Source organism: Platalea leucorodia (assembly GCF_965183815.1).
Source record: "Platalea leucorodia genome assembly, chromosome: 4".
NCBI lineage: Eukaryota > Metazoa > Chordata > Aves > Pelecaniformes > Threskiornithidae > Platalea > Platalea leucorodia.
This window is the reverse complement of record NC_138826.1, coordinates 34,890,321-34,917,117: the sequence shown is the minus strand read 5'-3', so window position 1 is coordinate 34,917,117 and position 26,797 is coordinate 34,890,321. Positions and strand designations below refer to the sequence as shown.

General features: G+C 44.3%; 1 protein-coding gene across 2 annotated transcripts; it reads right to left on the bottom strand.

The window, feature by feature from the left end:
* Positions 1–5,740: 5,740 nt before the first annotated feature.
* ZNF365 (zinc finger protein 365) lies at positions 5,741–26,289 on the bottom strand. 2 transcript variants are annotated; one of them, XM_082309436.1, is made up of 5 exons: positions 26,180–26,289; positions 25,129–25,863; positions 14,145–14,325; positions 12,091–12,128; positions 5,741–8,188 (listed from the first exon to the last, which is right to left on the bottom strand). In XM_082309436.1, the coding sequence occupies exons 2-5, from the start codon at positions 25,848–25,850 to the stop codon at positions 7,942–7,944; spliced, it is 1,188 nt and encodes a 395-aa protein (XP_082165562.1). In that variant the 5' UTR covers positions 25,851–25,863; positions 26,180–26,289; the 3' UTR covers positions 5,741–7,941. The 2 variants fall into 2 exon arrangements, with proteins under 2 accessions (XP_082165562.1, XP_082165563.1); XM_082309437.1 differs by having other exon boundaries at positions 26,185–26,267.
* Between the last annotated feature and the right edge of the window lie 508 nt (positions 26,290–26,797).

The window sequence follows — 26,797 nt, the reverse complement described above, 5'->3', positions numbered from 1 at the left end:
TCAGGTGCAGCGGGACAGGGGCGGAGAACGTGCTGCACCAATTCATTATCAGCCATCACCACCTAGTGGCAAAAAGCCTCCGTCTGGATCCATCTGCCAACTTACACGTCTCTTTCAAGGTTTTTTCCCCTAAAAAACAAATTTTCAGACGGGGTTCACATTTGCAGGGTTGATTCTGGACTCACACCAGCTTTTATTACAATGTAAAGTTTCCTTCCATGCAGGGAACCACTCCTGCTTCATGCAAACTGACATCCGAACTGACTCACACGTGTTGCCTCTTAGACACCTTGACTGCGTACCTGGATAAAATGGAAATGTTTTAGCTTTTGCCCAGGGAGTGAACAGACCTTTTACACCACCCAGACTCACACATAATATAACCCCAATCCTGAAATCCATGGAGATGGGGATCTGTGACGTAGATTTTCATCTACTTACAACAAAAGGCATAGAAGCCCCTGTCCCTAAAATAAAAAATAATCTGATTCTTATAAGTCTTTTAATGGCATACCCTAGAAAACAGGCATGGGAATACTATATGGGATGGAGGTGGAACGGGCACCTCCATTTCCTTGTTAACAAATGCCTAACAAAACTAAGAAGTTACTGAAGCCCACTAAAATAGATGGGAATAGAAACTCTATTGCTGTCCTGGTCCCTTCTTTAGCACATAACCTGGTAATCTGTTTCGACTGCATCAGTTCCATCTTCCTTTTCATTCTCCCCACCTACGCTTCTGGAAACTTAAACTTCTGCCTTCACCTGGCAAATGTTCGTCCTGGTTCACTTCGACCCAGGTTTTTGCCTTCTGGCTGTTGCTCTCAGCTGCCCCCCTTGGAGGGGAGTCTGCAGGTGAAATACAGGTAACATCTGGTAACAGCATTTTCTTCAGATAGAGAAAGACTCTACAGTAAAACTTATTCTCGACAGTTCAGTGTACTCACCATGGCAATTAAATTGACAAAGGAGTTACAGCTCCTTCATTATAGTGATTATGCTTTTAATTTCATGATTTGCTAAAGGATGAAATGTTTGACGCCCTTAAGAATACATTGGCAGGGTGTTTGCTGGCAGACCGGGCTCCCTCTGCTCTTTCTCTGAGCTGGGTGGCTCTCAGTGTGGCTGAAATACCTCCTCTGCTTCTGGGGGACCGGAGAAGGGCAGGATGAGCCCGTGTGTGCTCACAAACTGCCCTTTGAGGTGGTCCCTCAGTGCCTTTAAACCCTGTTTTCAAAGCTGCTGTGTGCAATAGAGTTTTTCAACATATCCCCACACTTCCCATTACCCCAAATCTTTTGTAGGGTTGGTGGAGAGCCTAGGCAGGCTGGGGAAGTGCAAAGCCATGCTGGGAGCCACAGGCACACTGAGAGGCAAGAGAGTTGTGGCTCTTGGTGCAGAAATGGGTTCAGTTCCTATAAATCCAAATTGCTTCAGCTGCTGTTGCTAGGCTTTGAGTCATGCCTGATCCATCCCTTGGTACCTCGGGCTAATCCCTGTGAAGGGCCTCTGCCCGGGGGTGGCCCCGGCATAGCTTGGCACGAACACCATGGCATACCCTGGCGGCACGCAAAACCGGTGACTTTCACGTGCTCCTCTTAAACAGGTGCTTGCACAAAGCTTCAGAGGGTGGGATAATTAAATTTTTAGGAGGTCACCTCTATGGCCTGGACCTCGGGATGGTTGGTAGGCCAAGCAGTCTGACACAGAAACAATTAAAGGCTCACTGGTGGGCTGGTGTAAGCCCCATGGATTTGGGATGATGCTGGTCCATGATAAAACATTTTCCATTTTTTTGGCTGTTTTTTCTTCCCTGTAAGAAAAAATTAAAAAATATCTCCTGAGCCTACTATTTTCTGCAAGGGGGAAAAATTTCTGAAAAATTGCTTCAGATGAATATGTTCTGTGACGTTGAAAGTGATTTTCAGTGGAAGGTGTATATACAATTAATGGACTAGTATGGTAGTTTTCTTTTGAAAAGTTTGTGTTTGGGCTATATCTAATAGTGATAAATAATCTCAATGAAGAATAAAATCAGAACAAACCCAACCTTCTTTCAGTCCTTTTCTTGACCCCAGTGCACACACCTGAGCTGTAGTTTACACGTATGTGTGTTGTTCAAATGACCAACATTCAGCCTTCCCTCTCTTACAAAAAACCCCCAACAGTGCTGACTGGTGGGAGATCAGAAATCCCTTCGGGAGCAGAGGTCTGTGACACCTGCCCAATCTGTACTTCAGTGAAGGGCAATAACCATATGTATAATATTCTTGTGAAAATACATCCGAAGTGTAGGACGCTCGGCCAAGGCTACCCTCATTCTCCATCTGAGGGGCAATGGGCTGCAGGTGTCTTCTCAGAAGCACACAGCTTCGGCCTTTCCTTGTTGGTCCACCGTCAGTTTGCAAATGGGCATGAAAAGCATGAATGGCGACAGGCAGGCTTGCCACCTGAGCGGTGTGAAGCCAGCAGAACAAGCCGGGTGCCGTGCCAGGAGCAAAGGCCTGAGCAGCCATGCGGTCCAGAGAGGCGGCTGCAGTGGAGAACACCAGAGCACCAACTCTGCGCACTTGTAAAAGACAGGGCCTTATTTATCCCAGCATATCCAGCTTGTGTGTGAGGCTTCGAGTTATCATTCAGGTAGTTGAAGCCAACCGTGCTGTGCTGTAAGGTCGGGATCTCTTACACTGCACACAGCTGTATATTTACACAATACCTTTGTCTGTATGGCCAAAACGTGCATTTAATCTGAAGATTAAATGCACAAGACTGTTGCCTGGCCCTCTGCTCCCCAGACTGGCTTGAAAGTATGTGCAGGGGTAGTCATGGCTGGAGTAGACAGGTTGAGCTTTGCCGGGGTGTGGGTAAATGCCAATATTGTTTGTGTCCAGTGTAATACGTAATGCTTCATCTCCTCTGCCCACCTGCTGAGGGGCAAGTGAAGGAGCTGTGCTGCACACAGCTGGATAATCTGCTATCTTACTGCAGCAGTTGCTGCTGGCCCGCCAAAGAAAGCGTTTTGCAAGTGTCCCCGATGCGATGCAGTGACTTATTAGCAGGCTGAGGTCCAGGAAAGGTGCTTGCTGCATGAGAGAAGCTGTTGAAAATACTGAGTTGGCAGAAAGAAGAGGGAGGGAGCTTGGGAAGCAGACAGAAAAATCAGCAAAGTAATGTAAAGGAAAGCATTGCTGTGGGAACCGGCTGACAGTCAGCCCGGTCACTGAGCGGAGATGGGAGAGAGCAAGTACCGAATGTGCACAGAAATCCCCCCTGCTGACAAGCCCCCTTGGCACAGTTACCCACTGTAAGCCAATAAACTATGGTTTGAACAAATACTGTGGGTAGAGTTTGTAGAATTTCTTGGAAGCCCTGGTCCTGAAGTCTATTACTTTGAAATTAATAATTAGGCTTCAAAACATGTGTCTAAAACAGGATTTATGGAGTAAATGTGTCAGGCCATATATATTCTGATGTGCTGTAGGTCAAAGCCTCTAAGAAATAGCAGGCAGTAACACGTCCCCCATCCTTTCATTGCTGCCTTACGCATAGCTCTGGTTTTCCCTCATCTCACACCAGCACGCGGTAAATTCCTCCAACCCATCACATTTATCTTTGAAAGTGACTTCTCAGGCAAGCGGAGGATCTCTCCTCCTCTCTCTCTCTCTCAGCTCAGAAGAGCCTCTTCCTCTTTCATAACATTATCATGAACCCGAAATCTGTTGTATCTATTTTTTCCACCATTTTATGAAAAATTCAAGCCACCTTTTACCTGCCTGCAGTGTGCGATGCTAGGACAGAGACAGCAAGGGGGAAAAGGCTTGTCAAGCCAATGACTGCATTTAACTTATGTTGCTCATTTCTCCCTCTCCTTGGAGAGGCGTACAAATGAAAATTCAAGAGACCAGAATAAAATAAGCGTGGCTAGATAGAGGGTGGCATTAGCAACAAAATGGGAAAGGACATTTTGTTCGTGTCACAACAGGATCTATTTTAAGAGCTTGTTGGATGTTTCATGTCATAAAATCACTTCTGGGGTTATTTTTTCTAAAAAAAAAAATAAAATAATGCCCATGCCCACTGCAGAGAGCACTAAAATAGTCCACTCCAACCACTTCAGACAGGATGTATGGAAACAATCAGCAGTAGCTTGAGGTAAGAACAAATAGAGGCAACTATCCGGTGACGCAGAATAAAGAGAGAGCACAGAGGGATTTTGCTCAAGTAGATTGAAAAAGCCGGTGGCACTGGAAGGATTATTAGGGATGACAGAAGTGGTAATTTGTTTGACCTAGTAACTGCACTAATTGGTGGCCATCCCTTTGAATACGAATATCCCATTGAATATTTCCAGCGACTCTCCTGGAAACAAAACAAACGTGTTCAGATCTCCTCTGGGCGGGAGGAGACTGCTTTTACTGCTGTGATAGAGTGGGGGATCAGATGCCATCAAGTGCTTTAAAAACACGCTCTCTTCAACTGGCAGGAGCATCTCGAAATGATTGTGTTGTTTCTATGTACAGCTCTAATTAAAGGTCTAGGTTTCAATTAGTCTCTTGTTTTCCTGGCCTATAACATTACATGTCGGTCAGAACATTTTGTTTTAAGCAGAAAGCTCACCTGTAAGGGCCCAGCCAGTATACATACTGCTCTGAGATGGCTTTAGTTATAGAAGAGATGTGATTTTAAAAATGTATATAGGAACGAGGCATCCAGGTCCTACTGAATTTCACTTTGATGTAAGTATAAAACCCACCTAGATGTCTTCAAAGTGTCTTGAAGGGCAAAACTCAAATTCTTCTTCAAATTCATTTTCAAAGATGAGTGGTCAACTTTGTCAGAACGCTTTCAGATTTTAGGTTTAAAAATATTTTGAAATTGACATTTTTTGATTCCAGTGTTACCCCCTCCCAACGTCCCGTCAAGCTAATACCAGTTACATTCAGCCTAGTGCATGTATGGATCCTTCTTCAGTGTTCCACCTCTGTTAACAGGACATGAAGTGTAGATGTGATACACACATCCAGCAGTCAAGTTCTGCTGATGACCAGACATTAACTTTAAAAATGAGCTAGTAAGTTGTGTAAACATGATTGGGAAGGAGCCTTTTTTCCTGATGAACATTATGCAGGCTCTTGGGTGTCAGAGGGACCTTATCTCCTCGTCCAGCCTTCTACAGCATCTCTCCCATGGGTTATCATCTCAACAGGAACCTGGTTCCCCTCCATGGGAAAACTTCTCTTTCCAAGTATAACCAGGGAGATACCTGAGGAAATGATGGCTCAGCAACTGGCAATGTGTGAGGTAGACTTCATCACCTACATTCCTCAGGAGCCCCTCTGCCCTTAATTTCCTTCACCTGACCCTTCCCTCTACTCCCCCTGCCTCTGCTTTGGGCAGGTTATCTGACCACGTGGGTTATCTCAGGAATAATTTTCAAGCATCGTTACAGTAGGAGAGGGGCAGGTGACATGAAGTGCAAGCTATGTGGGCAAGATGCTGTTAGCTGTCTTTCAGGTTAATTTGTAATGCTTTGGAAAATGACAGCCCAACTTCACTGACGTGATGTTTCATCTGAGTAATAAACAAAGTCCAAGCAGGGCTGCTGTTTCTTGTCTTTTCCTCTGCTGTTGGGTAGGCTTTTGTAAGAAACATTGTATTTTCACAGTGCTAAATGACACAATAACTGAGAAATATATCTTTATTATTAGAATGTTTATATTCTAAAAACTTTTATCTGGGGTTACAGTACAATCCAGTTTCTTTCTAATTAACTAACCTGGCATTTGTTCAGCAAGTAACTGTAACTTAGGATTTGAAAAGTTTAAGAACATGCAACTTCTTTTACTCTCTTTTTTTCTTCCTCCCGCAAAAGAACAACTTACAGTCAAGATTTTGGTGCAATAAATAATAAAATAAACATCTCATTTGTGAACTAGTAGTTGCACTTAACTTTGGTGACTAACAGACTAGATAGGCATTTAAAAATAAAAATATTCTTTAGTGTGAAGTGGATAAAGGAATGGATGAATATATTTTACTTTATTATCTTTCTAAAGTTCACCTTTATTATCTTCAAAAAGGGTCATTTTATCAGGTTTGTAAAAGGATGTGGGAAGCAATAGAAAAAAATAAAGGATGCTTCTATTTTGTGGCTTGCCTAAGAAAGTTGTGTTAACATACAATCTGACCCAAACCCATGCAACACAATTAACAACTCCTTTTCACCACACACAGTGCCTAGCATAAGGCCAAGTGTGGCCTTGTGATGTGGTTAAATAAATATTAAAATGTCATATACAACCTAAATACCTGAATTGGTTTTACACTGTGACTTTCTACTGAAAACAGTGTTGAGAAACTTTAAACATATATCTGATTGTTTCATATACACTATTTAAAATAAAAGTGAGGAATAATACTCTCTTTCTTCACTCTGCTACTTTCTGGGAGCTCTGTACACTGAAAAATGTATGACATCTGTAGTTGCCTGATCCTAGCTGACTGATCGGTCATCTTCTGCTTTAAAAATATTGCAACTCAGGTGCTTATTGCAGCAGTAATCATAGTGATACACTGTCTGTTAGTACTCAGTTCTGCTTACAGTCATAGTTATAAAAAATGAAAAACATTTTTCACAAATCTTTGTACACATACTGTAAAAATCACCGTCCACAAAAACAATTTACATCTGTTATGAGCATTTAAAAAATAAATTACACAGACTTGTCTCACCTATCCTTTCTTTTTCTTGAGAAAACAAATCTCATCAGTAACATCAACAGGATGTTTATATCTGTAAACATGGCATGAGGATTCATGTTACCAAAAAACTGTACACACAAAAAATCATCTTGATAAATACTCTGATAAATAAGGATCCTTTTAATTGGCACAAACCAGTGTAAACATGTGCATTCCCATCCTGCAATCATCTCTAACTTCCTTGCTCTTGGGTTTTTAGTTGAAATTCAAGGATCTCTCAGCCCTGTAAAGATTTTTCAGAGATAAAACTGTGAAAGGTTTCGGTTATGATCATAGCCATTTTAGGCCTCTCGCCTAAAACCAAGCACAGGCATTGAACACGGTGCCATGCAATGTAACACATTGCTTTAGCCTTTCGCTTGCTGCACCACTGCTGGTAACAACCTGCTGCTGGCACTTGGTACTGAAATTTCTCCTCTGGCTCAATGCGGGCCGTGCTTGCCAGGGCTGCGGGACCAGCTTCTGGGCTCCTCGCTGAGTGACACCTGAGGCTGGTATGTATAGCAAAACCATAAAGCTTCTGGAATTTGAAAGCTGTGCTTGAGAAACCAGAGCAGCCCAAACTTGCACCAACAGACAATGTGGCTGCTGGCAGGATTGAGCGGTTTATTGTATGTAATGAAATGTGCCCAACCGGGCATATGGCAGAAAATCCAGGGTAGCAATCTACTGCTGTAAATAGCCTTCAAGCAACTCAAGCAGACCTTTTGCGTCTAAGTATGTCTGTGCAGGTAACAGTTAATCATTGATCATATAACTACCTAAGCTGAAAGATTGAGTAGTTAGGTGCCGATTAAATGGATTCTTCTGAACTTCAGCAACAGCACAGATGGAAAATAAATTACCAGGCCACATGCTGCCACTAAAATAATTAAACATACAGCCACAGTACTGCCCAGCAAGATAAATGCAGTCATTTAAAATCAGCTCAATAAATAAATAAATAAATAGAAAAACCTCCATGTAAACTGAATAAAATGTCACTTTTCTTATAGCGCCCAAAGAGGGAATGGCATTACTAAATAATATAAATCTTCCATACTGTATATATTTCTATATATTATATCTGATATGTTTTGGCATGGCCAGATGGATAGGAAAAAGTAGGATGATTAAATTCGTTCAATATTTGTTCTGTTGAAGCCAAGCTCCTGCGTTACTATATATTGCTAACCATTCCTATAGCGGTTTGGCCTTTTTACCCATCTTGGATTTTGCGCTCACTTTCCTGGCAGAGCAGGCTGGTTCACCTTTCTTTTGTGCTCTCCATATTTCTCTTGAGCAATCAACAGGTTCATAGAAGCATTTCACTGGCTGCAAGCTGGTTTTCTCATCCTTTGCTTTTTTCAACAAGATTCTTCCTTTTTGAAAGGAATGAGGCTTTGCATCAGGGATGTTATATGAAGCATGTTGACTTCCTCGGCTCCTGAAATTAATAATAGTGATTATTAATAACTGTTATTCAATCTTGCAAAGTGAAAGGTCACCAAAATGTCCCAAACCCATATATTTTTTGAAGACAGAAATAGCCTTGTTTCACAGGACCAGGCTGAAAGTTAAAAACAGAGTTGCAAGATGAATTATATTTCTCAATACTCAAAAGCATCCCTCAGTATAAGAATCCCTACATGTGTTACTGGTGGACTTTTCATGCATGTTCATCTACACTTTTATTCAGATAGCATTCTGCTGATTTTGGAGTGTTGAGACTTTGCTGAGGTCTATATTCTCATAACTTGGTGATCTACAGGGATTTTAAAGATGCACATGTTCACGGCAACCTTCTGCGAAGAATGAACATCCCATGGTCTTTGGAAGGCCACACAGCACCAACAACAGTAGAAAGCAGGTGCAGGAACTGTAGGAACTTCTTGGTGGGATGTCAGTGCTGCCCTGGACTGCGGCTGCTGCTAACAGCCAACAGCTCAGGAAACTCCATGTTCTGCCTTTGTGCTGGCCACCCATCTAGGGAAACTTTAGCTTTGATTTTAGGCTTTGATTTGAAACAGGAGAAGAGGAAAGGGGAATACAGAAATTGGTGGGAAGAAGGGTACGAAAGCTTAAAGGTCAAAGTAAGCTGAATTCTTTGTTCTCTCTGTGATGGTTCAGGCCCAGCAGGATTTGCTGAAATTGGTGAGCTCAGGTGGAGTGACAGAATGGTGACTGGTGCTGCAAAGGCTGAACCATGCCCTCTGCTCCAAAATTTTACGTTGAAACTGCAGTTCCACAGTTTAGCTAAGTAAGATCATTACAGTCCCTTTTAACATAATCTTGACATGTTTTACAGCAGACACATATAGTGTAATGGCAGCACTATGATGTAAGGCACCAGCTCATTTCTGCCTAGCTACTGTGACTGAAGCGAAGAACAGATGTGCTGATGTACAAGTTGATCTCTTAAGGGTTCCCATAGGGCTATTTTCCATAGGTCATTATTTCTGGAAACCACGTACCTGTAGTATTACCTCTCCTGGGAGTTAAACAATATTGCACACTTGACAAAGCCAGTTTTGGAAAAAGCTGTGGTTGTTCCAAGTGCGTACAGTGCAAGCCCTCTCCTGCTCTTTAGAAGACCAGAAGGGTGTTGCGAAAGCCTCTCTATCTGTTGGTGGGAGGCAGTGAGAGTCAGTCAACAGCACAGGAACTAAGCCTTACCTACAGAACAGTTTTACCTAGTTGGCAGCTTTGCCAACCAGACTTTACTATGGGAAGGTTTTTGGGGGAAAATGCCATGCAGGTCCAAGCTGGAGCTTGCAGGTGCTGTGCCATGCTGGCCTGGTGCAGGCCTGGGCTCTGACCACTTGCTAGGGGTTAGAAATGACTGGTGTAAATGCACAAGTGTTGGCCACTCCGGTTTACAATCACTTCTTGGGCATTGTTGTTACAGTCCATTACTTAGTTGTTGTTAAAAGATGTAGTGCTTTTTTTTTTCTCAAATGTTGTTATGGTGAAAAAGTTACATCATTTATTCCCAAAGCACGTGCAGGCATTATTGCAGCTGATGTTAGTCACTCCTCTGCTGCACTGAATGATGCTATTAAAACCAGAAGGTGGTCAAGGTTAATATGATCAGAGGGGATTGCCTAAAAGAGCTAAACTGTATTTAAATTGAACGAGTTTATGGTAGAGAAGATGGACGTCTGTCCCTAATTCATAGTCAGGGTAAGAAGGTATCTAAGACGAATGAAGATGCCGGTCATTGCGCGTGAAATGCAATGCTACCAGCTCCAGAGGCGGGAAATGTTTTTTCATTGAAAGCGGTAGCTCTTCGATACAAGTGACCATGAGAGTCTGAACTTCTACTCAAACACATTCCTAATCTGTCATATGAAATACTGAAATGATGTGACTAAATGCACCCCACTGCCACAGGCACTTAAGAACAATTCTGTTCTTGCTGCATTTCACAAACATCAGGTATTTTTCAAGACAGGTCTCATGATTTTGAGAGACCTAATTCTTAGCTTCTTCACAATAGGAGCTGGCATTTAAAGTTGATTTAGGCACAGATGTGCCAGCAAGTCTCTGTGCCTTTGAGAAATGGCTAGTGAGCATCAGCAAAGGTCTGCCATGCCCTCAGTGGGGCATTTCCTGAAAATAGCCAGCAGAAACTGGAGAAGGGGAACTGGGAAGCAAGGCAGAGGCCTTGGAGCAAGAGGGATTGCAAGTCCAGCCACTGATCCCAAACAACGTAAGCCATCAGCAGCCCCAGCCCCTCTGAGATTACACTGAATTTTCTGGACGGGTAATAACACTTCTCAATTTTTTTAACTGGTACATATCATTAAAACCTCATTTTATGTACTGAGCTGAGTTAGAGCTCCTAAAAAAGCTGGTGGGGTGAATGCAAATGCTCGATTCATCCACAGAACAGGCAGAGCAAAATAAAACTTTCCTACCCCTCTGAGCATCTTCTCCTCTATCCTCCCTGCTTCATAGGACAAGTTGGGATATTTTTAATCTTGTAACTCCAAATAAAAACTACTACTAAATTCTAGTTTTGACAGTGTCTTTTCAAAGGAGAAGTATACCAGTAGTTAAACAGAAACCTCCAAACAATTTCATATATGCCTTTGAACTGCCACTATTTGTCAGCAATTAATGGGTTTTACCAAACTGCGTTATATTTAGACCAAAGACTTGTAAGTGGAAGGACTCATCTCACCAAGTCATTGAATTCACTGGTTATATTTTAATTCTATTTTCCTTGATCCCAATCATATTAAGACATCTAGAAGCCTGCAAAGTGTATACACAGTCAACTCAAAGTCTACTTTGGACAATCAATTTTTTCCAGAATCTCAAATCAGTAGGGGAAAAAAAAACCCTATAAAAGCTATGAAAATAAAAAGTAGAAAAAACAAGGCTAAAGCCCCATGCTGTTAATTATTAATGCAAACACTGCTTATCAGCAAAAGGGTACTGGGCCTGCTAGGACTAAGATACATGAAAACCAAAAACAACATGAGGAGCAAAAAGCCCTCCCTCCCCCCCCCCCCCCCCAACCCAGTAGGCTATACGTTGTATTTTTAGTTTATTTTCCAGCCCGTGCATCTGTTCATGTGCCTCTCAGTCTTCCAGTAATTCTTGAACCCATTGGTCAAACACAAACAGATCTGGCAGGGACGCAGAAGTCCCAGACCTGTGGTGATGCAGCAGGTTTCATGCCAATGGAAAAAAGACCCAAACTCATGTCCCCACTAAGAAAGGTTGCCCTAGGAAGGGTGCACTGCCTGATCATCGCTTGGCCACGCAGTATACGTGATGCTCCGAACCAGCCGCTGGGACTCATGACCAAGTCACAGAGACATGGGAAACCAGCCACAATTAGTTCTGCTGCTCCCAGGACAGCTGCTTGAGTAACCTGAGATGATGTTAGTGCCCATGCTTTGTCAGTGCACTTGTTTGCTTACACGTGATTTTTAAGTCCACAGTGTTACTGTCAGTTAGGAAATGACAACTGTCTCTCTCCTACCTACAGAATGTTACAGATACTTTCAGCTGAAACTTGGCCTGTGTTTGCTGAAGAGATTCAACTACTGTAGCTTTGCAATAGGCTATTATAGTCAGCAGGAAAGAGTCATTCATTTAACAGAAAATTATTCTTTTTTTTTTTTTTCTTTACAGAATATCTGATTCTAGCTTTGATTTAGCAGAAATCTGTTTTTGCTCCATTACATGACATAAATATAGACCATACTCAGGTATAGAACCTGATCCAAACCCAACCTGATTCAGGCTTTTGGATAAGGTGACATGCAAAAGCAGAAATGTAAGCATCTCAAATTAGTATCTTTAAGTAAGAGAAAAATAAAAGGATATACATACAGGCATCTGGGTTTCTTATTTAATGAAATGTCTGTAAACTGCAAAGAAAAGAGAAATAGGTTATTAATATTAATATTACATTATCAAGTAATTAAAGTACAGGGATAAAATATATGCAGTCTTCAAAATCATATTTCCATTCTCACCTGCTGTTAAAACTAGAATAATATTCATTAAAGAAATGGAAAAAAAAAAAACCTTTTACAGATTATTACTCCTCCAATTTATTATATCTGTTTTGAAAATTCATAACGTGCGAGTTGTTAGTGGTTGGATTTTTTCCCTATTATTTTTATCGTAACTATAATCAGAGTAAATTGCTAAAGAAGTGTGGGCTGAACAGAGATCTTTCACATTAGATTAAACAGTACGGATACAATGAGAAGTAATTATTGTGTTCAAGATAATTAATAAGGGACAGTGCCTGAATAAGCTGTATTAAATTAACTTCCTCTCAGAGCCTTTAATTTTGCAGTGATGCATTTCCTTTACACAAGCGGCTAGGAAACTCCAGCTACGAGCCCTTGGCTCTGCCTGCAGTGGCACGGAAGGGTGGAGGGCGAGAACGCAAGGATTTCTCTCCCTTCCCAACCCAAATCCTGAGACCAGCTAGGGAAACATAGCCTCGGTGCCAGCACAACTTCGCATGACTTCATTTTTTACAACAGTTTGGTTCACAGCGTGGAAACGCTTTGTCTAGTCCCTGTTTTAGTGGGGGTCAGGAAAGGAGGTGTTTAATGCCAGCTCAGCCTAAATTGGTCTGGGTACTAAATCAGTTCTTTGTACTGATCTCCCCTCAGTGCTACTAGACTGAACCTTTGAATATCATTTAATGAAGTCACTGAGCCAAGCAAGTCAGATCTGGCATCTGAAAATGATTATGTTCTCGTAAATGTTCCCTCTGTCCCTGGTATTGTCCACGCTTTGCAGATGGATTTTTGCCCAGCCTAACTTTGCTTGTCATCTGTCTTGGATGGAGTCTGGAGCCATCTCATGGTGTGCTTCTCTGTAATTACCTCCTGAAGGTCAGGCTGGTCAATATTTGGATGGATGACCGTAGAGGAATGCTGAAGTCACTCAGAAAGCAGGGCAGCTGCCTCAAAAATTAGTGCCTTCCCCAAGGGACACTGCTGAGCCAGGGATCCCGGTAAACACATCAAGAGCAGGGGAGATGATTTAATACAGAGGCCCATCTTTACAGTCCCCCTCAGCGTTCTCACAGACACTGTTTGAGATGTCCAGCACTAGATTTCAGCACATCTACATTTATTCAGGTCTTGCCTAAAGTCCTTTGTCTTCCAAGGGGCTACGGGAACCTTTGCTTTCCACCATTACATACCTGTTCAGTGCTGTGCATGATCAAATGCCTTTCCTCTCACCTCCCAGGATGAGCAGTTACTTAGCACCCACAGCATGGGGTATTCATTTAAACTGAAATGTTCTTTGGAAGTCGTGGATAAAACTTGCCATATAAATATAATGCTGAAAATACTGAGTTTACGTATTAATGATGAGGGCTCTTAAAGAAATCATGTATTTTAAAAAACAATGTTCAGACAGCTTTGGTTTCTAATCTGTGGGGGACAGACCTGCGGAATCAATTCACCATGTCTAAGAGTCCCAGGATAGGTAACTGCTGATTTGCCAGCAGGCTGACAGGTCTTCTGTAGGGATCCACAACTTTCCTGAAAATCTTTAGACATCTCCAAAAAACTGCCAAGTCACTAAGTGACACAAAGGAAAGTGTTTGTTGCAAAGGTAACAGCAGCAATAGCCAAAGCTGGAAAAAAAAATCAAATATCTGGCAAATATTTCATTATTCCCTGCTCTCCCTTTGCCATCTTTGGCTATTGCTGCTCTTACACTCTGCTCCTTTCACTCATGTGAACTGGCAGTTTAAAATATAAATAAACCACATCTAAATAAACGTTTTACAAATCCAGATCTGCTGGGAGTAGCAATTAGCCTAACCCACTGATCCCACCTGTATTTAAACTCAAGTACTTTCTCTCTGGTGGTGGGTGACAATGAAGGGAAGGACTTTGCTGGCTTACCACGTGCTCGCTGATGTCGGTGTGGTTGCACACCATCTGCTGATTTTGGTAATATTCTAGCTGCCTTTCTGCCAGATCCACACGCTGCAACAGGTTCTCAATGAAGTGCTGGAGCCTGGCTTTTCCCCGCACTTCTTTTTCCGCTGCTTCTTCCAGGAAGTGGTTGAAGGTAACAACCTCTCTGCAAGACAGAAATATTGCAAAGAGGCCACGTTTAAATAACGGGAAGGGTCCTGATCTCGATGCTGTCAAAAAATTACTGATGCTTCTCCTGTTTTTCATGGCGATAGCCTATGGTGGCCAATTACTGTCCTTCATCTCTATTAACAGATTTCAACCTTTTTGTGGACACTTAGTGAAGATCTGGAACCCTGAATGCTAAATTTAAGTTTATGGGCAGTGGGTTTGGGGTTTTTAGTCACATTATTAGGTCTCTTGGAAATAGTCCTTAGTGGTCCACAGGGTAGAAATGTATTAAGCATCACCTCTCGAGCTATCTGGAGACAGCTACAGCCTCCTTATCTTTTTTTTACTTACCCATGTGAATATCAGCCCCGAAACATGAAGAGAAGTGGATGAACCCCCGAATTCATCATCCCAGTTTACTATGATCTTACAGTGGTAGTTAAATGTTGCTACTGGGGTGGTTCCTAACTTAAAAGAGCTACTGTGGCCATAAAACTTCATTTTGGCTGCAATCCTGCAAATACATCAAAGTGCAGTGTTACGATCTGGACCTAGTGGGAGCACGGAAGATTAACAGATAATCTACAGATTACAGACCAAGGAGTACGTGCGTGGGAAGAGCAAGTTTTAGGTCAGGAGTTTATAAATGTTTCTTGTCTGGTAAGATCATTGGAAGAAACAGGTAGCACCGCTGACTGTGGAAGGTCCCAGCTCTGTACTGAGACATAGCTCATTTTAAGTGCTCTGCATACTATCAGTTTACTATCAGTAATCAGGCCACCACTTGGACCTCTGATATCAGGAGTTTCTGGGTGGGAGAAGTTTGGTACAGAGTGAAGCATGTATTACAAAAAATGGCAAATCTGAGCATGTAGGACTTCCCCAGTTAAAAAACACCTGGATAAACAGTTCTTGCACTGCCAATTAAGCCATGTTAATTTTTGCTTTGTACAAAACTGAAGGGGTGGGAGTTGGGGGAACCAGTGCTTGCCAAATGAAAAAGGCATGATTACTTGGTAGAAATACATCACCTGAGGAAAAAGCATTTTAAGCAGAAACTAGGAAACAGTTTGTAGCAATAAGAGCCTTTCAAAGCTTAGCTTATTTATAACAAGTCCAAAGTTTCTCTGCATTTCATTGTTTTAACTCAGTATAGTTGTAGATAATTGGTTTAACCCAGTATAGTTGTTTTAACAGCGAGCTCATTTGTGCTAAGAAGAGTTAGGCACCAGTGGTCAGCTACGGAAATTCGCCATCTAGGATTCAGGCTGGGTCTGCCTGCTCTTAACCACAGTAGAGTGCAGCAAGAGGCTGTTTGCCCAGCTGATCCCATGGTAGGAATGAGATGTAAACAAGCATGTATTGTTTGGACGAAGAACATCAATGAATATTAGTTCATATTAACTTACCCACAAAATCTGGCCTAAGAAACAGAGAGGTACCTTGTTTGTTAAGCTCAGCTAATCCATTCCATTTCAAGGCTCTGCACAGTTTCTGTGATTATTAGCTTGCCCACAGCAACCTGGTAGTAAAAAGCCTGAAGAATGCTTAGGAAGAAGCCAATCTAAACTCATTAAGGACAATTTTAGGGCTTTATTCTCACTGCACTTACAGCATTGTAACTTTGATTTCATGACACCACTCTATATGTGTGTTGGCGTAGGAGCAACCTGAAGCCCTTGGCACTCTGGCAGGTTCTTCTTTTACAGTGGACAGGAAGCTCAAAAGGACAGAAACCCAGCAGGTCGGCTCCAAATCCCTTACCCTTTGGGTAAGGAAGGAGAACTGCGCGTGGCCCACCAGGCCACTGGCCCTCCTGGCCACTGGCCCTCCTGCAGGAAGGCTGGGGCAGAGCAGGGAGCCGCCAGCCTGGGACACCAGGAGGATGATACCTTCCAGGGCCGCCATTGGCTTGTGCATTTCGCTGCCGTGGGAGGCCACAAGCATTGAGGACTTGCATTTATTTTTAAAATGGTGATAGTTTCATGAATGCTAACATTTGTAATTGTGTCACCAAAGGTAATTCAAAAGCATTCATTAATCACCTGCTCCATGGCACGAATAAATCGCCCAATTTTCCTTTCCTACAAATATCTCTTTAGTGAGCTGTGCTATAGGGAGGGCAAGGGGAAGCAGCGTATTTTCTGGAAGACTTCAGTCACTATCAGGAGGAGAACAGACACATAGTGTCAATACGTTCCCAACTATTTTCCTGGCTTTCTAGACTACTCAAGATAACTTGGCATCCTACGTGCAATTATTTGTAGGAACTAGCAGCAGTAGTAGCACTTCCGTCATTTTTCTCTGTTTATTTAGCTGCCTCTATACAGGCTATGAACCTGCCTTTAGTAATTTTTATCTAGAAATTTTCCTTTCAGCTGAAATGGTACCAGCACTCTGTAAATTCCCTTTATAAAGACAGGAGCCAGAATATACCCACCCACTAGGTCTTGGTCACACGCCTTGTCCTGATAAGCAGCACCTCTGTTAGTTCAGCTACTTTCTGTGTTTCCACTTCATTCTCATCTCTCAGAAGAACATTAAGCCCCAAGGAGTGACTGCTGATAAGTGTCTCTACTTGCTCCAACACCTCTTCCTGTGAGAGCTCGCGCCATGCCACGGCTGTGCCTTGGTTACCTGAAGGGAGTTCCCAGAAGAATTTTTACCCTCCTCCCACCATGAACAATAGGGAAACGGTTCAAAGAACTCATGTAGCTTCCTGCAGCCACTGTTTATCTGTTTAATGCCTTTCTTGTCTCTTGTAGTTTGCTCACACTTTTTCTTAGCCATACTGGTGACCCTCTCCCTTCAATTCTATTTCTAGATAGCTATGATGATTTTTTGCTTATGTTCTTTATTTTACGTTCAATTTTTTTCTCCAGGCCTCTGCCAATTTTGGGGGGATTATTTGATACAATTTCTGTCTTTTACTCTCTGCTCTTATGCTTGTGGAAAGATGGATGTTCACAGAGGTCAGATGCTGCTCGTCATGAAGTCGGGGGAAGCTGAGCCCGTGAATATTGTGGGACCCAATTGGTAGGCATAAACAAGAGCACAGCAGCACAGGCCTGCTGGGCTCTGTGTCTTGACAGAACAGCCTTGTCAGCAGCGCTCACCTGAAACAGGAATCATTTGTTAAAGCCTGGCTCAGACCTGAAGCGTTGCCCTTTCTAATGAGAGGTCTCTGCTACCCTGCGCAGACTATTCTACATCTGGAGCACTGCTGCTATATTAAGAAAAGGTTATGTAGAGTTATTAGCTCCCCTTGAACTCCTCTGCTCTCAACATTGTCTCTTTCCCACTCTGCTCTGCTCCTCCATTTGCTCTCTGCCCATCAGCCTGCAGACTCCTGCCCCTTTTTGCTCAGCTGCACCCTGGCACTTGCTGTAGCACCGTAAGCTCTGGATCCTGCCACTAAATTTTCTGAGTAGAGCAGATGATGCTCAGTGCAGCTCTGTAAATTTCTGTAATGGACGGCAGAGTGATCTCATCTGTTTGCTCACAGTTTACTACACTAATATTAAGGTATGTTACATAGCAAAATGTTTTGTTAAAGGGCTGTGACTGGGCAGCAGGGAGAAAGGTGGGTTCTTGCTTTGCCTTGGGTGCTCTTGTCAGACAAAGCCTTTCAGGAGGCGGTATCGCTGCTGCTGCCCAGAGAGCAGAGGGCACATAGAACTGCCAGCAGCTTGTGGCAACAGGGTGAAGCAAGCAAGAGGGAAAGACAAAGCAGAGAAGGCTGATGCAACCTGGGCACCCAAGAGGAGCAGGAGGTGCCTGTACTGCCAGAGAAGAGCTCTTCCCAGCGCCAGAGGAGTCTGGGAGGAATTTATTGCAGTGCAGCAGGCAACTCAGAGGTGCTCAGCTGAAAGAACAAGTGCAGAGGGAAGGACTCACTGTAGGCAAGAAAGACTTGCTGCCAAAGCTTTTATTTTAAACTGACTCTGCCAGGGAGTTAACCTGTTATAGTTAATAAGACTTTACTAGTTTGGCGTTTTGCATTCCAACTGCAGCCTAGCTGCCCTCACGGAAAAACTGCAGATAGCCTGCCTTGAAACTTTTCCTGAAACCTTCTTTATGGAGGCTGTTGTCATGAAACAGCATGAACTGCGGTAAATAGTTATAAATCATAGACTGACTAGGTGACATTTATTATTCTGCCTTTACCACTAGATTACACAGTGCTCCTTGCAGGACTAGTGAGCTGCAGCTCTTGTTTACCAGAGCAGCTGCTGGCATGTGGACCCTGCAGCTACCCTTAGTATTTTTATGGCTTTCAGCAGTTAAGCATGTGATACACAGAGTAGATTCAGAGGTTGGGACAGCTCCAGCTCCCTAACAACTGACAAGAAGGCCTAATGATTTCTCGCATTGCGACCAAGCCCTCCTACAGATGCATAACACTGGTCCCATGACTATTTACAGCAACTTCCAACACCTGCAACTGCTCTGTAGGTGGAGACAAGCACGAGGCTCTATGCAGATTCTGCATCCAAGTATCAAATCCCTTTAGAGAATTGCATTTGGAATAATTCTGCCTAAAATCAACAGAAAACCAAACACTTATTTTACCTGAAGATGGGAAAATTTCACAAGTGATTTACTTGTGAAAAATATTTAAAATATGTACATTCATTAAGTATTAATGCCACTAACCCCATCCATCATCCCAGTGGTGTTATTGCCTGAAGGCTGTTAACTGTTGTTCATTAGGTTGTGGTTTCACATTCCTGCACCACTATCTGCACATTTGATTTAAGAGGTTCACAGCTCCTCCCTTCAGAAAGTTACTGTCCTACCAGTTGCACCCATTCAGTGGGCTGTGCTCTAGATCTGAGCCCTGAACGTACTGGGGGTGACACTGTGAAGATTAAAACGCTTTATTTCACAGAGCCATTCTGTGGGATAGTCATGCTACATGTGAACCAATGCAGCGGGGGGGGAGTAATCTCTCTAGTGGGAAGATCAAAGGAAAGGGGGAAGAGGGAGTGGGACCACCTGAAACTGAGGGTGGAAGAACACGGTGTAGTTGTGGTCGTATTCTACTTAGAGCAAAATCAAAACTCTTTTGTTCTACAACTGAAATTTGTATCTTAAGGAAGGCTGTTGTTTTAAAGCATATGTTGCAGTGATCTCTAAGAGTCAACTCTTAATCCCATTGTAGAGATGTTACTTGCACAGATAGTTTCATTAATTGCAAATTTAAGGTGAAGCCACTGGCAAGAATTACTACTCCCCACCACAGCTATTCTGCAATAGCCCTTGCATTCCAGGCTATGCCAGTGCAGAGGCATGACCAGTCTCAAAACAAATGTATTCAACTGATTAAAGAAATGACTGTCAGAGATATGGCAACATACGACATTAATGCTTTTATCCTATAATTAGGAGACAAAGTGAAATTGTTTAAGTCACCATTGAAGGTAGCTTCTATTTGAGGACGATAACTTCAAATGCTTACCCTGTTCAGACTTACTGAAAATCAAACTCTACCAGTTTCATTTTCTTACATAACTTCCAGAAACAAGCCTCTCAGTGTGCTCTAGAAGTTCAGTTCATAGCTGGTTTTAGTTTCAATAGTTTTCTTGATATCTTATTCAACACAGCCTCATTCCCTTTGGGCAGGCTTCTGTGTTATCTTTAAGATCACAGTTCTCACTCTGAGTTGCATTCTCCTTCATCAAACATTGAATAATCCCTTTCAGGGCACATTTTCTAATTAAATCATTCCTTTGCTCAGCAGCTCTGCTGAAAGCTTGACCCTGTAGCCATCATTCATCAAAACTGTCCAGGACCCAACTGAGGCAGGTTGGTGATCTGGGACCTGTCTTTGGTAGCTGTTCCTGCTTCTCTAGAACATCCAGTTTTCTTTTTTTTCCCCCAAATAATAAAAAAAAAAGCTTTGGCCTTTTGACTTTCTAAATAGGAGAATAAGTGACTGCTGTAAGACTTCTCCGTGCTTAGAGTAATACTACTTCAACTACGTATTAGTATAGTCAGCGTGGTACCTCTACCTGTCCTACCCCTCAACACAGTTCATCTCCACGAGGGCATCACACTAGTGTAACAGCATGTACCCGTGTGCATATTAGCACAGCCATTTTTGTAAGGGAACAGAAATAAAATTTAACTAAAAAGATATCTTCACTTTATCGTTGCCTTTGTCGGAGTGATATAGGCTTTACTTAAAACAAACAAAAAATAATTAACTGACAAGGCTAAAGAAATAACCTTACTGACCCTACAAACTCTTCAAATGGGCAGCCCTGTGCCTGCTGGTGGCCTAAACCAACACTCCTCCCTCTCATCGGACTGAGAGGTCAACAGTAAAACCTCATAGTGCTGTCATTTGAAATGAGTGCTTTGATTAGCCACAACAACGTAACTCTGAGAAGAATTTACTCCCTATAGAGTTATGAAGTTTACAGACTTGCTGCTTGCTTTGGGGAACACATCAGAAAAACCAGCTTCTGACGATGCAGCCACTTGGTAGATCACAGTTTTTATGTATCTGTTTCACATGCTTGGTCCAGGCAAAGGCTCAGGATGTATGGGCTTTTACAGGTAGAACAGAGAGGTAGAAATGAAACTCCATCAAGTCAAAGTGATCTCAGGTCTACTGCCTCTGCTGAGGACTGCCAGAGTCACAGCAGTGCAATGTCTGCCTTCGCTAGGCTGGGCACCAAGGAAAGATGTGAGGCCTAGAAGAGCTCCATCTCCTTATTCAGGAAACCCGGATGTTTAAACAAAGAATTTAGATCTCTCCTCCCTAAGCCTTCTTGGGGCCTTCATAATCAAATTATGCTTGCTAACGCACATTTTTCCTTTCCCTTAGCTTTCCTATTTGACTTCACAATCAGATCCAAAATCAGAGCCAATACCCAAAGTGCAATTGCACTGTTATTTTATGTCATCTTGTATACCCTTCTAAAGAGGAAGTTTTTTAAATCCCAACTTTTTTTTTTCCCCCCATAGCCAATTTATAGGTCAGGAGTGATGGTTAAACCTGGAAATACATCCTATTCTACCTTCCATATCTGGTTAATTCTTTCATTCTTACATGTAGGAGCAGGTCTAGCCTAACAGCCCAGATAGGTCCCTGGCTTATCTAGGCACATTTTATAAAGATGAAAATATACTGGATTGTTAAATTCAGTATTATGGAGTGATCTGATCACTGATAGTATTTGTCCATTCATATAAGATACTGACAGAGCAGGTGGACATGGAGGAATACTCAAATATAGGCCCAGTATAAACATCTGTTAACTTCTTTATCAGAACATTGTTATTTTTCAAGAGTTACTCGAAGAGATCCCCATAAAAGTTTTCAGCTTCTTCTCTAGAAGAAGAGTTCTCCGAAGACGACTTTTAGTGACCTTATCTAAGATTTGGACTAGAATTTTTTTTTCCTCTTTTGGATAATTTGTGGGGGGAGGTTGGTTTGTTTTTTTTTGTTGTTACCCTCAGCCTGATGTAGAGTAGCCATACCTCAGTCTCTGAGATCTAGACGTGCATATTGATTATAAACCCTTTCTCGCCTTCACATGCACCATATTCCATGATGTCTGGTAGTAGGGACAACCATTCAGAGACCAAGGGAAGACTGGTTTCCTTTAGTCCCTTAGAAATGAGATAAGGAGGTGTTTCAGGGAAGAAGGTATTTTCTTTTTCCTCCTACAAAAAAGAAAGACGAACAAATTTTCAGCTACCATGGCTCAATATCAATGCTAGTTTTGGGAAAAGTTACCCATATTCACAAGATTGCTTATGGGAAAAAAAAAAATATCCAAAGAAACTGATGAAAGCATTCATTTCTGAAGGTCAGCAAGTATCAAAGCAGTCCCTAAGGGCTGCCTTTGACTTTCCGCAATCTGCAGTGAGAACTCCTGCTTCTGCAATTTCCATTAAGCAGTTTTGTTTGGCTTTCTAATCATCTGGACTTCTTCCAGAAATCAAAGCCAAAGTTGAGATCCTCCTGTTTTTGAAGGAGAAAGTCATTTCAGCACACCAAATAAGTAAGTTTTTGAACACTCAAAGAAATGAACGTGTAGACAGGTCTCAGAATTTACCAACAGTCCCTAAGAAAACCAGCCAAGTGACACTGTTGTTACCGGAGTCATGAACACCCTTTCTTCTCCCTTCTACCAGAGCATACCATCCAGTGCCTCCTGGCTACTGGTGCAAAGCTAGATGTCCCAGACGTTTTTAGAAGTTCAGGTCTGAAAAGCTCTTCCTATAAGTACTAGTCCTGCTTTTACAAAGCATTATTTATAGCTACCTTCCTTCTCAATTTGCTAATTATACAATGGTGTTTTAATTGGGAAGCCATACAGTGCATTCTTCTATGGCACTATCTCTTCTTATCCTCCAAGATGGGAAATGCAGGAACCATTTGAACAAGAGAAAAAAAAAAACAAACAACAACATATTTTCAGTTTTTCCTAGGTGAACTCTACCTATTCTTACACCCTGCCTACCTTCCCAGCCTCCTCAGCATACCTTCATAGTGACTTCTAAGAGGCAACACTATGGGGCTAAGCACGGGCACATGCAAGAACATACTATTACTCCCCTCTTTCCCCCTCAGTACTCTGGGCCGATATGCTTTCATCCTACCCACTAGCAAGCATTAGGCTCATTTACCTTTAGAAATTAACACGACACTGTGTAATAACTATTCACTCATTCCTATTGATGCTTTTGCTTCCAAGTTTTTTTATCTTCTTTATTTAAAGCTGAAGCAAGCTAGCAGTAATCCTAGAAGAGCAATACCCTGGGTACTCTAGTGACGTCTCTTGTGCAACTGCCTCTTTTGGTTAGTGTTTTTTGCTAGTCAAATAACCTTCAGTCTTCCCTGTAACACCAACTTAGGAGCCACCTCCTCATCTGCTTATGCATTCACCCTCCTCCTTTAGAGACAGCTAGAATTATAACAGCAAGCGTCCGAGCTCCTGCCCCTTTCCCAAGCCTGGCCATGTCCTAGTTTGAAGGACGGTGTTTCCCCACTTCTGTCATTCTGTGTTCAGTCTTTTCTGACCGCAGAACCACAGCCTGCCACTGTTGCTAGCAAGCAGTCTGCCAAGGGGGCAAGCGGCCTCTTCCTCATGCCTTTTCCTAATATAGTTAGGAATCACAACTTTTGCTGCCTTGTTCTTTTCACAGATCAGTGTCCTTTGCTATCCTCCCCGTATCATACCCATTCTTTCTACCCAGATAACTCTACTCCCCCCTTCCTCTTTTTCCATGAGCTCTTTTCCTCTTCTGCAGCACTGCAGAACTCTGGTTTTGCTCCACTGAATGGTTTCTGCTTTCTCCTGACAGTCACGTGTTTCCCGTGGATTTCAAGCCTTTAATTTTAAAACCACATCCTGTGTTTAGTTTGGGGTATGATTCATACCACTTAACTTTAGATATCTGAAGTTCAGCATCTAGCCTAAGACAGCTGCTTACCTGAGGTCCCCCTCTCATCTGTAGAGGGAGGGAAGACCTCCACAGGGCAACCCCTCCCCCTCTAAGATACTTTTCTAGAACAAGTAGGATGAATCACACTGTGAAAGAGCCCGTAAGAGGAGCGTGGCTAGATGGGAATACCAAAACTGCTTCAAACTGCAAGTTATCTTCATGGCCTCCTTCCAGCATACTTTCAAATCTGTCTCAGTTCCACTATTATCTTTAGCTTCATCTTGAGTCCTTCCGTCTTCTCTTCCATGAGGATCACCTGATATTTCAAAAATCAGAGGTGCTGTTGAATATCCCTTCAAGGAAAAATACACACCCCAGAGGCTCAATTCCCACCACCTTTGCTGTCCCCTCTTCTGGGAAATCTACAGCACTGCCTCAAGATCCTGTCCTACTGATATAGGAGCCATCATCATCTTTTCTTTCTAGTCCTTAGACTACAGGAAGGAACGATGAAAGCTCTCCAAACTTCCTACACTGAACTCCTACACCACCTTCCTTAGTTCTCAGATCAGCGTCATGGCAACTAGCACTTCTCATCTTCCCTTTGTAAGATGATGAATTGGTTTAGAAGCACTCCATTACCAAGGCTCTTTATCTGCATTTCTCTAAAATAAGTTGTGTTGCTCCGAATAGCCTGAAAGGTTTCAGCAAGTGCTGAATAAATTAAGTAGTTCACGTATAAATAATATATCAGCTATCACTACATTTTTAATGGGTGCATCATGGACATATTTTTAGATGGCCTAGGTTAGTCAGAACAACTCTGGCACCTGCTTCCCATTCCCATATAAGCAATTCCAGTCTCACAGTTCTGCGTCCACCTAAAACACCTAGCTGGACGTGGCCTTTTCAGCACAGCTTCGCTGCTGCACGGGAGCCCATCCCACTCCACAGGCAGCCCGCTGACCATGGCGGGATGACTTCAGGGAAAAGGTGCTATTTGGTGTTCTTACATACTTCCTCCAGCACTTATCCACCCATCTCTTCTTAAAAAGATCAGAGGTGTCAGTGTAAATCAGATTACATGCTGATGATAGCTGCTACTTGTCCCTACCCCCATGAAACCAGGGACACACCACAGGCATTAGAGAGTGTTAAGAGTTAGTCACTGGGGAGTCAAGCATGAAAGCCACCTGCTTGGGGAGCTGTCCCCTGCCTTGCAGGGCACACGATCACACGGGCTACAGCTCTAGAAATACAGTGATCAGAAGCTGGTGAGCACCAGGCCCGTTCATAATCAGCAAGCATCCCCTCTCTTCTCCCCCAAAGGCTTTCACTGGCACAGGTGCTGGCCAGCCCGCGCAAAGCCATCAGCTCTCGCCTCCCCACTTACTCCTCTTTCCGGTGAAGCTCCTCCTCGGACTCGGTGAGGCGCTGCTTCAAGGCGGCGATCATCTCCACCGCCACGTCCACCTGCCTGCTCAGGGCCCGCTCCCGGCGCTGCACCTCCTGCTTCTTCTGGGACAGCTGCACAAAAGCCGCCCGCACCTCCAGCAGCTCCGCCGTCTTCTGGGCCAGCTCTTTGGTAAGCTTGTCGATCCGCTTCTCAATCGTTTTGTCCACGGCCTCCACCATCCTGTTAAACTTTTCTCTGACGTGTGCCTCGAAGGAGGCTTTGGAGTCAGTGGCCGGGAGGCCGGGTTTAGAAATCTGCTCGCTGGGAGAGTCAGCCGACACATAGTTTGCAACGTAGGAGACGGGCCGCTCAGCTTCCACCTCCAGCGGCTGCCCGCGCTTCGCGCTCTCGCAGGACGCATCGCAAAAATTCAGGTAGGACCCTTTTTGCTGGACGGGGCTCCCCAGGCTGCCCGGGGTGGCGGACTCCGGCGGGGAGAGCAGCTCCGCCTCCTTCAGGGGCGCGAAGAGGCTGCTCTTGGTCAGGAGGCTTCTCTCCTCGTAGCTGTGGCTGTACTCCAGGTGCGCCCGCAGGGAGGAGAGGCTCCGGAACCTGCTGTGGTCGCCGCATCGCGGGCAGCGGAAGGGGAGGCAGACGCTGACGCTCCCGAGCGGCTCCTGCCAGGGCTGCCTGCCTTCATCCCGGGCCGTCTGTTGCATTCCTCGCCGGGCCCTGGGTGGGAGAGAAGAGCCCGCGTTCACGCCCGCCCGGGGCCGGGGCCGGGGCGGCCCGGCGGGCCCGCCGGGAAACTTGGGAAACTTTCCCGGTGATTTCTCAGGGGCATCGCGCCATCTCCGCCCGGCGCCCGGGGAGGCACCCGCCCGGCGCGGCCAGCCGCAGGGCCCCGGCGCCGCGCCGCGGCTCCGCTCGCCTCGGCCGCCGCCGCCGCCGCCGCCCGGGCCTTGCCGGGACGGAGCGGGGCCGGGCCCCGGCTCGACGCGGGCCTCAGCCGGCCGCAAGGTCGCCGCCCCCGCGCCGCCGCACTCACCGGACCTGTTGCTGGTGGCGGTGCCGCTGGCGGTGCGGCGGCGGGGCAGCCGTTTTCAGCAGAGCCGTAAATCAGGCCGAGCGCGGCGCCGCCGCCACACGCTGTCGCCGCCCGGCCGCCGCCGCGGGGCGGGGCGGGGCGGGGCCGGGAGCGGAGCGGAGCGGAGCGGAGCGGCCGGGCTGATGGCGGGGCTCTGGGCGCCGGCTGCGAGTGGGTGCTGGGGTGGGCAGCAGGACCGGGCCGGGAGGCACCACAGGCTGAGGCCCGGGCGAGGCCAGACGGGGCTGGGAGCCGGAGCCGTTCCCCCGCGGGGAGCCGTCTGCGGCCCCCGGCTGGGCCTTGGGCACCCGGTAGTTGGGATTTGCGGGGTTTTGCGGGAGTCCTGTTAGCGGTCGTAAAAAAGCAGTGAGCCGCGGGGGGTGCGCTGGGGAGGTGCTGGAGGATAACACAATTAAAACTGTTTAAGCAGCAAGACAAGACTGACACATGGAAATAGGTATAACCTGCCCTTGGCTTTCTGGGAATATAATTGTGAGTCGTTTGGGGTTTTTTTGTTTGTTTGGTTTTGTTTGGTTTTTTTTTTGGTAAATCTGACCCTAATTTAGCCTCAGGATTTAG